Source organism: Aethalodelphis obliquidens, unplaced genomic scaffold (genome assembly GCF_003676395.1).
Source record: "Aethalodelphis obliquidens isolate GAN/ISIS:26980383/991018 unplaced genomic scaffold, ASM367639v1 scaffold12, whole genome shotgun sequence".
Lineage (NCBI taxonomy): Eukaryota > Metazoa > Chordata > Mammalia > Artiodactyla > Delphinidae > Aethalodelphis > Aethalodelphis obliquidens.
The window spans coordinates 5,081,318-5,094,978 of NW_020837956.1; the positions used below are offsets into that span (position 1 = coordinate 5,081,318).

General features: G+C 37.2%; 1 protein-coding gene across 1 annotated transcript in view; it reads right to left on the bottom strand.

Moving 5' to 3' along the window:
- Positions 1-13,661, bottom strand: part of MSH2 (mutS homolog 2) — a 72,034-nt gene that overhangs the window by 54,112 nt on the left and 4,261 nt on the right. Inside the window, exons 2-6 of the mRNA XM_027113177.1 lie at positions 12,524-12,678; positions 9,346-9,624; positions 7,953-8,099; positions 5,521-5,670; positions 4,719-4,852 (exon numbers count right to left, since the gene is read on the bottom strand). Coding sequence (XP_026968978.1) covers positions 4,719-4,852; positions 5,521-5,670; positions 7,953-8,099; positions 9,346-9,624; positions 12,524-12,678 — 865 coding nt within the window. The remainder of the gene's footprint in view (positions 1-4,718; positions 4,853-5,520; positions 5,671-7,952; positions 8,100-9,345; positions 9,625-12,523; positions 12,679-13,661) is intronic.

Below are 13,661 nucleotides of genomic sequence, written 5' to 3' on the forward strand. Positions count from 1 at the left end.
TCTTTAAAGAATTGTAACTTTGAAAAAACATGGGAAAATTACCAAGGCTTCAGATGAATCTATGGAAAGACTAAAAAACAAAAACAAAAACAATCCCAGAAGATTAAAAGTAACAGTAACAGTCCTAGTGTATGTGCAAACATGAGGACTCTTTGGACCTATCAGAAAATAAGTGCAAAAATAGTAATATGGACAGTGTTCTTATAATTCCTAATTTGATTGTTAGATAAAGCACAAAAGGAAGAAATACCCAGAAACTCACTTCTAAAAGGTAATAACGTATCAATTCTCTTTGGAGATTAAAGTATTTAAGCCATTAGCTAAAAAGTATTTGTAGTCTCAGTGCAAATAGGTTTTAATGAATGGAAAAATGAGCATTAGAACACACAACGCAATTCCATGGATATAACTTAAATAAAAGCCAAAATAGTACATTTCACTTCTGATGTTAATCCAACTTGGATCAAATTAAATACAATTGACAGAAACAAGAAATACAGTACAGGGACTTCCCTGGTGGCACAGTGGTTAAGAATCCACCTGCTAATGGTCTGGGAAGATCCCACACGCCATGGAGCAACTAAGCCCATGCGCCACAACTACTGAGCCTGAGCTCTAAAGCCCACGAGCCACAACTACTGAGCCACGCACTGCGACTACTGAAGCCCGCACACCTAGAGCCCGTGCTCTGCAACAAGAAGTCACCACAATGAGAAGCCTGAGCACCGCAACAAAGAGCAGCCCCCGCTCGCTGCAACTAGAGAAAGCCTGCATGCAGCAACGAAGACCCAACGCAGCCAAAAGTAAATAAATAAAATAAATTTATATAAAAAAAAGAAATACAGTACAGCGTTTAAGGGCATGGGCTCTGGAGTCAGGCCAGCCTGGCTTTAAAGCCAGCCTCCATCACCACACAGCTAATGAACATGAGATGCTTAGCACAGTGCCAGGCAACCTGTCTTCTCTTCCTCCTAAGAGCCTGACAGTAACTTAAAATAATCCTATTTTCATCATTGTTCCTGAACCTAGCACTGGGCTATAGTCCTGGACAAGATGTATGCATCAAACTCAAAGATCTAGCCATAACTGTCCCTATGTCTGCTCTAATAAAAATAGAAGAAAAAGAGAAATCTTTCCTTTCCTTAACAGAATTCACCGCACAGCCACACACTTTAAAATTAACTCCTCACTTACTGTTTAAGAGGGTGGAGTAGAGATTTCCACCACTTTCTCTGTTAGAAAATCATCCCAAAACAATGACAGTAAAAAACAGAAAAAACTGGGGACTCCCCTGGTGGTCCACTGGTTAAGAAGCCGTCCTGCAATGCAGGGAACGCCGGTTCGATCCCTGGTCAGGGAACTAAGATCCCACATGCCACAGGGCAACTAAGTCCGCATGCCACAACTAAGACCCGACGCAGCCAAAAAATAAATAAATATTAAAAAAGAAAAAACTTGATTCAGTGTGTAATCCTGAAGATCAATCTTAAATGCTTAGAGAGGGAGTTAATAGACTTGCCCTGAGAACCCCAGGAAGGCATTAACTAAAAAGCATGAGGTATCACAGCAGGTGGAATTGAGAAACGGTGATTAAAAAAAAAAAGAGACTGGGGCTTCCCTGGTGGCACAGTGGTTCAGAGTCCGCCTGCCGATGCAGGGGACACGGGTTCGTGCCCCGGTCTGGGAAGATCCCACATGCCGCTGAGCGGCTGGGCCCGTGAGCCGTGGCCGCTGAGCCTGCGCACGGAGCCTGTGCTCCGCAACGGGAGAGGCCACAACGGTGAGAGGCCCGCGTACCGCAAAAAAAAAAAAAAAAAGAGACTGTTCCAATGAAAGTCTGCCTTAAGGAGTATAACTTTTTCTTCCTGGTCTATGGAATTTCAGCATTTGGCTTTGAAAACCACAGGCCTTAGTAACTGCTGGTTAAAAAAAAAATTCTCCCCAAGATAAAAAGGGGAAAATATTTCCTCTTATCTTAGTAGATCATATTTTGACTAATAAAGCCTTTCTCGCAAACGTTATTTCTAATTAATAAGTCTTATAAGGCCACCAGATTTTGGAAATTATTGCTATGTCCTATGAAAATAACCTTTACTTACAGTCAAAAAAAATTAATTTTGATATCTTGTCTTCTAAATAATTTGTTATTCTGGTAACAGTATGTAAGGTTTTTGAAGGGTTTAAATACATGCAGGCTCTAGTTGTTAAGCCGGAAGAGGACCACTGACAGGTGCCCTGTTCCCACAAGCCCAAAGTTAAAAATAAAACCAATGACCTAGATCTTGGGAATTATTTAAATTACCTAATATTTCTTTTAAGAAACAACTAAAAGATGAGAGAGAACGGACATAAACTTTTACTTGTTTAGGCACAGGCTTTCCATGGTAGGATACTCAAGAAACTGATTAAGACCAGTTGCTCCCAGGGCAGGTGTTGGCAATTCACAGAGAGTACAATAAGAAATGTGTCCCTGGAGCTGTGCAGAGGCCCTGAGAAAAGAGTACTGAGAAACTGGAAGACAAGAGTAAGAGACTCATCACTGTATATCCTTCTGTTCTGTTGGACTTTTGACACACGTTAATGTAGTTACTTACTCACAAATAATTAAAATAAAAAATTGTAAACTGCCTTAATTACTTGCAAATATCCAATCCTTCCTATTTCTTATTTTATTTTATTTATTTTTTTGTGTGTGTGTGATATGCAAGCCTCTCACTGCTGTGGCCTCTCCCGTTGCGGAGCACAGGCTCCGGATGCGCAGGCCCAGCGGCCACGGCTCATGGGCCCAGCCGCACCGCGGCATGTGGGATCTTCCCGGACCAGGGCACGAACCCGCGTCCCCTGCATTGGCAGGTGGACTCTCAACCACTGTGCCACCAGGGAAGCCCTATTTCTTATTTTAAGTTACAAAATTCCACTTTTCTTCCCCAACAAAACTACCTTCAGAAAGTTGCCTTAGCATTTCCATTTTTGCATTTTCAATGATATATCAACATACCCACGAATCACTGACTTCATAAGTTATTTTTATTGTAAGACCCTTGAGAATCCACAGGATCAACACTTAGCTTGGTAGTTATCTGCAGGGTGTCTTATGATACTGATCAACTATTTTACGTTTGCCTGGCATACACAGAGTCCCAAACAGTCAAGTGATCACCATGCTTTATACCATCAGAATTCAGTAGATATTCAACAAATTCTTGAACAATCTGACAACACAAAATCCATAAAAATACTGACTCTCTTTTACCTATCCTGGCAATATATCTTAATTTACCAAATCGAAAACATTAGGTATAGGGACTTCCCTGGTGGCACAGGGGTTAAGAATCCGCCTGCCAATGCAGGGCACACAGGTTTGAGCCCTGGTCCGGGAAGATCCCACATGCCGCGGAGCAACTAAGCCTGTGCGCCACAACTACTGAAGCCTGCGTGCCTAGAGCCCGTGCTCTGCAACGAGAAGCCACCGCAATGAGAAACCCGCGCACCACAAGGAAGAGTAGCCCCTGCTCGCCACAACTAGAGAAAGCCCGCACGCAGCAACGAAGATCCAAAGTAGCCAAAAAGAAATATAAATTAATTAATTAATTAATTTTTTTTAAAAAATTAGGTATACCATAAGGTCACATGAAATAACCTAATTACTGAAAAGGTAAAGTATATCCAGTCAATAAATTATGTACTTATTAAAAATGCTGAATATGAACATAAAACAACACTAAAAAATGCTTATGATAATGTAAGCACAAGTGGGAAAAAACAAGGACACAAAACTATATCAGGATTACAATTATGTTTTTAAAAAGACTATCAAACATAAGAGTGCACTATAGAAAATTATTTTATTTATATGCAGTTCAAAAACAGGCAAAACTAATTAATCTATGATGTTAGAAGGACAGTAATTACTCTTGAAATGAGGAGAGGTAGTAACTATCAGGATAATTGAGGGGAGTTTCTGGGATGCTAGTTATGTTGTTTCTTGACTTGTGTTATTACCAATGTGTTCACTTCGTGAAAATCCATCAAACTGCACATTTAGGAGTTGTGCTCTTATGCACAGTATACTTCATTTAAGTTTTAAAACTTGTATCTAAAACAAAAGATAAAAATAAAACCTACTCCAATGCTAATTATAGTAGGACAGCAGCATTATATAACTTTTATTTCCTCAATTTTGAAGATTTTCTGAAATACATTTAGGCTGCCTTAAATCCTTTCTAGAATAATAAAGCATAAGTGCTTCCTATGTGCCAGACCTTGTTCAAAGTACTTTATACACATTAGATCATCTAATCCTCAGAAAATCATCAAATCCTCATGACAACCCTAAGAAGTAGGTGTGTTATTACTGTCATTTCAAAAGGGAAGAAACTGCCACACAGAGGTTGAATAACACCCAATATAACACAGCTCCTAAGTGGTAGAGCCTTAACATGAACCAAGGTCATCCGGCTCCCAAGCTCATGCTGAGACATTATCCATAGCACCTCCCTAATAAAATTTTACTTTTTCATAGTGGAGGAAAAAAAAATAATTAAGAAAATAAGTTATTTAATCAATCTAAATCATTACTACTCTATTACTTTATTAGCTTTCTGTGCAGCTAGATGCTAAAATATAGGTGCAAAATTGCATGTTACAATAAGTGGTATAATCATATGGAGTGACTGGAAGTTACTCAGAGCTTACAAAAGAATATACTAGTAATATACCTCTCTTCTATTCTGTTCTTGTCCATGAGAGGCTGCTTAATCCATTGGTTAACCAGTCTTTGTCCTTGAGGGGTTTTGCATTTATTCAGCAATGCAGCCAGAGACTGAGAGCCAGTAGTATCTTCAACGGAACCCTAGTGAACAAAAAATAAAATAGAAAAATGGCATGCTCATTAGTGAAAACTTTACTATGCCATGAATAATGATTAAGTAATTTGGGGAACAAGAACACTTAACACTGGGAATTCCCTGGCAGTCCAGTGGTTAGGACTCTGTGCCAACACTGCCGAGGGCCTGGGTTTGATCCTTGGTCGGAGAACTAAAATCCCACAAGCCACACAGCCAAAAAAAATTTAAAAATAACCAACCCCTACACTCCCCAAACTTGTAAAAACAAACAAACAAAAAACACTTAACATTCTTCAAATATTAAATAGAAATGTACACAAAGGTTCCTCATCCGAAAATCAAACTTTCAACCTGTTAATCTGATTTTCTGCTGTATATTTTTCCCCAAACCAAAACCACAAAATTACTGCAGTTCTAGACATAAAACTTCTTAGAATGTAATTTTTAAAAACTGCTATTAATACACAAAATTATTCATAAAACCAGGACAAATACTATTTATATAGCTTGCAATCAGAAAAATACAGTAATTCAAAACTATCTCTTTTAAGTATAATATTTTTAAATATTTAAGCTCCTTAGTAAGAGTCTTTTATATATATATATAGAGAGAGAGAGAGAGAGAAACATTTTTAACCACTCAATATTTTTAACCCATGTATTTTTTTCTTACCTGGAAAAGGTTAAGGGCTCTGACTGCTGCAATATCCAATTTCATGTACTGGCTGAAGTCAAAAGTAGTCAGTTCAAACTGTCCAAAGTTTGAATCATCTGATAAGAGTTCTAGAAACTTGATTACTGCACACAATGAAGAAACTGCAACCTAAGATTAAGAATTTAAAATAAAAGATGACTATCACCAGAATTCCAGAGATTTTTTAAAAAAACAGATGGCAAGATGAAAATAAATTTCAAACACTATCATTTTCCCTGTTCTTTCCCAATCCAAAGCAAGAAAATCAAAGTTTAAATAAACCTAAGACTAAAAAATGATTTTCAGAAAGTGAAAATTTACTGTAACAGCAACATTATTTATAATAGCCAAAGTAGAAATTATGCAAATGTCCACCAAGAGTAAAATGGATACAGCCTGGCATGTTCACATTGTGGAATACTACACACAACAACAGATATAAGCACAAACAATCCACAACAACATGCGACAATATAGATAAATCTCACAAACACAATACTGAACAAATCAAACACAAGAGCATGAACTGTATGAGTCCCTTTATATAAACTACAAAAATAGACCAAACCAATCCATACTGTCAGGTAAGAAGCAGGGTTACCCCTGGTGGAGGTAACAACTGGAAGAAAACAAAAAGGGTCTTTACGATCCTGATACTATTCTGTTTCATGGGTGCTGGTCATGTGGGTACTTATAATTTATGAAAATTTAGTTATACACTTATGATATATGCACTTTCCTATATGTGTATTTAAATAAAATGTTTAAATAAACTGCCTATATTACTACTACATAAAATAAAGAAGCTAAGGACATCAAACTGATAGCCCAATGACAAGTTCTACTTATACTCGATACCAGATTCATTGTGAATGTGCATATATTTCCTAATTGATAACACAGTCATCTATCTGCCTCTGCCAAACTCTAACAAATATATAAGGTTGTCACAAGAATCTCCTGCTACGTCACCACAAGGCACAGATGATAACACCTTTTAGTAGCCCTAAAAGCTTCTTCCCATTTTCAACGCTGAAGTAAGTTTCTCTAATACAGATCTGCCTTGACTTATGATGGGGTTACATCCCAATAAACGCATCATAAATGTAAAATGCATTTAATACACCTAACCTACTGAACATTGTAGCTTAGCCTCACCTACCTTAAATGTGCTCAGAGAATTACATTAGCCTATAGTTGGGCAAAATCATCTAACAGAAAGCCTATTTTATAATAAAGTTGAATAACTCAAAATTTATTGAATATTGTGCTGAAAGTGAAAAACAGAACGGTTCTATGGGGACAGCATGGTTGTAAGTGTATCGGCCATTTAACCCTTGTGATTGCGTGGCTGATTGGGAGCTGCTGCACGCTGCCCTGCCCAGCATCATGAGAGAATTGCACTGGTATTGTTAGCCCAGGAAAAGGTCAAAATGCGAAGTATAGATTCTTCTGAATGCATATCACTTTCGCACCATTGTAAAGTAAAAAAATTGTAAGTTCAACCATCATAAGTCAGGGAACGTCTATATTGGGATTATTGCTCATACACAACTGCTTCTGATTCTGTCACACAAGAAAAGTAAAACAGGTAAACTTAGCTTATAAGGATCAAACTATCATGTGATAAGCAATCACTGCAAAATCATGATAGTAATAATAGTCTGTTTATTGTAGTTTGAAATCAATTTTCAAAATTATAAGCTAGAGCTTGCTCTTATTTAAATATACAATTCTTCATTTTACTTATCAGTGATCCACAAATAACCTGTCAAGAGTTTCTAATATTTTATCATAAAAATACATCCCTCAAACCATACTTGCCTCAAAGATTTGAAAAACTGAAGATAAACTTCAACCACTGAAAAATCCTATAAGAAGTTACATTGTTTTCATATTCATTTCTACACTGAACATACATAACCAGTGCCAATTTTTGAATTGTTTAAATGTAACATTTATTATGCAATTATTATGCACTGTATATACTTTCACCCTTATTACTTCCTAATCTCCACAACGATCCTTTAAGACAGATAATGAAACTGAAGTAATTTATTAAAAACCCCACAGCTCGTACATTATAAAACTTTGATAGGTCTTTTTCCCCCTAAACAACTAAGCTACCTCACCTACTTAGGTGACAGTAATCAGGCTCTTTCAGGTGAAACCAATAAAACAATAAACTCTTCCTTACCCCAAGGATACATATTGTGTAAATAGAATGAAATTATATTTAAGGTTATGTTTAAATTTTTCTAGTCAGTCCTTGAGTTTTTCACAAGCTTCTTCATAGATTAAAATAAGCTTAAGTATCAGTGATCTAGTTTAGGCTTTGAGATACAGATGACAGAAGCAGCCTTCTAAAAAGTCACTATTTAATGGTAAATTCACATTTGTAATCCACATACCTGATTCTCCATTTCTGGCAACACAGCACTATTCACCTGTTCTCCCTTTTTGCCTTTCAACAACCGGTTGAGGTCCTGATAAATATCTTTTGTGGAAAAGTCAGCTTTTTTTCTTTCTGTGATCAGAATTCCTCCTCTCTGAATAACCTATTTTACAAGAAATATTTTAAATTACTAGGAGAAAAGGAACAAGAAAAGCAATAAGGAATGCTGTATCACTGACAAATATAAAGTGACAACAGCTTAACAAATTATTAACCCACATTAAATTTTTATACAACATGCAAGAAGACACTGGTAATATATGTATTAACATGTATTTTTAAAATCTGTAAATGAAATTTTCATGGAAATTTAAAATTAGGCTCACATAAAGCTTTCAAAAAATAGTCTAAATAGTAAAAACTCTTAACAGAATAATACTTGTGGAAAGTTGCCTAAATACTATTTATGCTAAAAATGCCCATCACAGATATGCTAACTCTCAAGTAGTTCTTATTGTCTTTGAGGCTCATGAGAAGAAAAGAATCCTTGGGGGGAATACAACATCCCTTAAACATCTAAATAATAAACCATATATCTATACAAATAGCAAAATCGAACTTTGTTAAAATAAAAGAATCAGTAAAATAATAAGAGGCTAGGGCTTCCCTGGTGGCACAATGGTTAAGAATCTACCTGCCAATGCAGGGGACATGGGTTCGAGCCCTGGTCCGGGAGGATCCCACATGCCACAAAGCAATAAGCCCGTGAGCCACAACTGCTGCGCTTGCGCTCTGGAGCCTGCGAGCCACAACTACTGAGGCTGCATACCACAACTACCGAAGCCTGTGTGCCTAGAGCCCGTGCTTCACAGCAAGAGAAGCCACCACGATGAGAAGCCAGAGCACCGCAACAAAGACCCAACGCAGTCAAAAATTAATTAAAATAATAATAATAATAGGCTAAAGTTCCACTTGAACTATTAAAAATTAATCCTGAAGAACTGCAACTTATTTGATATATCCAGGCTAAATACAGTCATAGTTTTTTTTTCTTTAATGGCCCTAAATCACCTCTTCCCCACCCTGCACCCCCCAACTGTGAAAGCACTCCTTTTATCAATTGTGATCTCTTTAAAATGGCACTGAGTTACTCTTTCGGGAGGTGGGGGGAGGGGGATGATCTGAGGTAGAACAAGTCTTAAACAAGAAACAGCTCCTTCTGAAGTCCTATTAAAGATACAAAGTTTCTATCAAAGATAAACATCAAGACATTCCTCAAAATCCTGTTGTGATTAGATTTAAAAGGTTTTGCCTTTAAATTTTTTTTCCTTCAGTAAAACAGTATTATGTTAATTTAGAGCCATTCCTAGCCTTGGATCCTCCTCTATCTCTACACTCCATTTCCTTACCTGCCTCAGTTTTCCCACGTCTCCAGCAGTCTCTCCTCCTGGTAAAACACATTCCTTTGGTCCAATCTGAATCAGGAGAGCCTCCAGATTGGAGAATTGATCATTATCAGGAAACTCACACAGTCCTAGCTTCCTCTGTATGGAGTCAACATACCCAACTCCAACCTGTCTTTGGCCATCAACTGTAGACATTTTAACACCCACAACACCAATGGAAGCTGACATATCGTTGTTACCAAAGAGAATGTCTTCAAACTGAGCAAGATTACCTGGAGAAGCCTAAGCAAAAATAAAGAAAAATTTTAAGAAACTGTTGAATGTACTTTAAAATTTTACTAACCAACAGAAATTACCCAACCTAGATGAATTTTATTAATGAAACGTTTTCTTACCAAAAAAATTACTTATAACCATATAGTCCAATTAACATTACCACACTTTCTATAAAGTATCCTCTCTACTTTTCCAATTAATTTCAGAACACTTGGGCACATCTAAAAATAACAGTATCAAAAGCGATTTTCAGTTTGAAATTTGGCATCTAAGTTTACACTCACTCACACAATCACTGAGGTACCCAAGGTGATAACCCTCTCAATGGTATGCCTAAATCTCTACACTCTGCCAAACTACCTACTGGTTGCACATATCAGAATTTTCACTGAGTAGTTATACCACATAGAAAAACAGTATTATTAGCTTAAATATTAACCTTGGATAGACATCTCTCTATATCAATGTATTTATTTGTAAAATGCAAAGATTCTTCTAGATCAATGATTTCCAAATAAAGGGTCTTTGACAAATTTTTTTTTTTTGGGGGGGCTGTGCCGGGTCTTAGTTGCAGCACACGGGATCTTTGTTGCCACATGCAGGATCTTTGTTGAGGCATACAGGATCTTTAGTTGAGGCATGCGGGATCTTTTAGTTGCGGCATGCGGGATCTTTAGTTGTGGCAGGTGGGATCTAGTTACCTGACCAGGGATCGAACCCGGGCCCCCTGCATTGAGAGTGAGGCGTCTTAACCACTGGACCACCAGAGAAGTTCCTGACCTATTTTCAAAATTTCAAAAAGATTAGAAATCTCTTTAAGACTGTACAAAGTAAGTAAAGGGTCAAGTTTCTTTGCTTTTGGCGCCACCTGTGTCAAGCTGGTGGGTAACAGTACTTCAACATGATCAGAAGCTAACAGGTTGCTGTTAACGTGAGGCATTTCTGGGGCAACTGATGGACCACAGTATGAAACATGAGATAGTCAGAAACAGTCCAAATGAGCACAGTGACAAGCCAAATTTAAGCAACCAGTAGCCATCAATAGTTCTCAAATGTCTTTAGCATCATAATCATGATAATCATTTATGTTTTCTCAATATGGTTCTGAATATCCTGTAACTATGTATGGATTATTGATTAAAATCTGGATCAAAAATGAAATGGAGGAAGTTCCCTGGCGGTCTAGCAGTCAAGACTTTGCACTTCCACTGCAGGGGGCTTGGGTTCAATCCCTGTGACCAAAAAAAAAAAAATGGAAAGCTAGTATTACCTGATACTCAAATTTAAAAAGCACTGATTCAATCACAAATATGAACATCATATTTTCACATACATGCTTTGGATTTACACGCACAGGTTATGCACACCTTAAAAAAACCCTCAGAAGTGAACTAGTAGCTAGCTTATCAAGTAAGATCCCACAAGCCGCACAGCAAGACCAAAAATTAAACAAACAAAAAGTCAATTATAGAGGTCAACTATCCTAAATATCACTAATACTTTACAATAGAATCAATAAGCTAAAAATTAAAAGATAAATCAGTTTTAGCAGTTTTAGATCTGAACTTCTTAAAATAAATATCAGGATGAAGATACTATCTTTTAACCTGATAAAGATACATATTTGAAGATTTTTTTCCGCCTGACCTAAAAGGTAGGGGGTTTAAAAACAATGCATCTCAAAGGATTCTGATGACACAAAGGAGTGAGGTGTGATGGGCTGATAATCCAGTTAATCAGCTGAACTCATGATCCCACATTTTGGTGTTGTTACTAACTGAGCTCTGTGAAGAATGAGATAGAAAAACATCACTTTGCGGTACCCTCAATTTTCTATTAAAATCTTTCAAAATGTAAGATAAAACTGTAAGTCCCACTTTTCTCAGTAAAGTAGCAATGAAAATTCCGAGGAAATTCCATAATAAAGAATAAATGATCTCAGATATAATCTTCAGTAAACGTCAACATTTACAAAGGCGGGGGGTGGTGACAGCAGGCAATATGGAAGGAATACTGAAGAATATTCTATTTGGGGCAACACCAACATCAAATGTTGAAATGTTGTATTAAACCTCACAAAAAAACTTTCTCAGGCCTTTCAGGTCAGAAAACATCTTAAAAACCTTCTAATTTTACTGTTTAAAGAGAAACAGATACAGGAGAAGGCTGGAAAATTTGCCAAGGTCATGCAGAGGGACAGAGGAGAAATGAGATCAGCCAAATACAAGGCCAGAACACTGTTCCGCCTTACCACACATTTATTCCCTTTCAAGGATAAATCTCACCTCCCCAACATTTTAACCATTATCCAATATTTATTTGAAGGTATTGTGTGTGAACAAACAGAAACATGATTTTACAGACTAAAAATAAAGATAGTCCTTAAATAAAACAATAGTACCCCCATCTCCATGAAGGCATTAGAAGCACATCAATAAGCCCTTCTAGGCACACCTAGGAATATGATCAGCATTAAACAAAGTTCCACACTTCTAAAAACATTACAGTCTAATGAAAGAGAAAGGAACATACAAATATCCAAACACATTACAAACGTGTATAAATAGATGTTTGGGATATGTAAATTTGCGTGATATTACTTCAGAAACAGTAAAATCAAATATTCTTTAATGCTGGTATTCAACTTTATGTAAAGGCTATTTATTATTTAGGTTTTAGGGACAGTGACAAAGCTCAGAGTATTCATACTCATAATAAGGATTTACTGAATTTCTGAATTGCTATTAAACTGTTATGTTAAAAACCACATGCTAAAGAATATTAAAGCTTCTCACAGCATTTTACTATCACAACCTGGCTAAAATATTAAACCAACACAGAATTCTCTCATGTTTTTATTTTGTCTACTCTTAAACACAACTAAATTTAAATGGAAGATAATTACCTTAAATGCCAAATACCAATCATTCTCCTTGGAGGCCTTACTTCCAGCTCTGTTCTTATAAACTTCAACTCTGTACTGACGAACTAGAAGAAGATCTTTTACAAAAGACTCAAAATTCATTTTACTAAGTACAACACTCTCCACAGTCTTTGCTCCTAAAGAAAAATATTTAAAATACATGTTACGGATTTGAGGATTTGAAGTCATAAGTGTTGAAGACCTAACACAATGCCTCCCCCCAAGCTATGTTGTTTTCCCAGTAATTCATTCACTCAATAAACTATTTATCAAGCACCTATTACACGTCCTAGATACTTTAGCAGATGAAGGGTATAAAATGGTGGATAGACATAACCCCCTGCACCTGTGGAGCCTACACATCAAAATAAAAAATTGAGAAGACACAAAGACAAAAGAATGAGTCAATATACATACAGCTAATCCTACTTGTCCTTTTTTATCATTTGTTTTTCACAAGTTTGAATAAAACTCTTATGTAATAACTACAATAGTATTTGTATAGGATTTTTTTCAAAAGGTCTATAAAAATAAATTAGTTATTATTCATTATAAAATGTTCTAGGTAACATAGTTCAAAACTTGAAGGTTCAGGGACTTCTCTGGCGGCCCAGTGGCTGGGACTTGGCCTTCCAATGCAGGGGGTGTGGGTTCGATCCCTGGTCAGGGAGGTGGGATCCCACATGGCTTGCGGCCAAAAAGCCAAAATACGGAACAGAAACAATATTGTAACAAATTCAATAAAGACTTTAGGGCTTCCCTGGTGGCGCAGTGGTTGAGAGTCCACCTGCCGATGCAGGGGACACGGGTTCGTGCCCCGGTCCGGGAAGATCCCACGTGCCGCGGAGCGGCTGGGCCCGTGAGCCATGGCCGCTGAGCCTGCGCGTCCGGAGCCTGTGCTCCGAAACGGGAGAGGCCACAACAGTGAGAGGCCCAAGTACCGCAAAAAAAAAAAAAAAAAATCGTCCACATCAAAAAAAAAGAAAAAAAACCGAAGGCTCAAAAAGGTACATCAAAAAGGAGACTTGCATTCCACCACTGTCCCCTACACATCCAGTTCACCACCCAAGTTATCACTTTATAGAATATATTTCCAAACATAGTCTAGGCACACACAAGC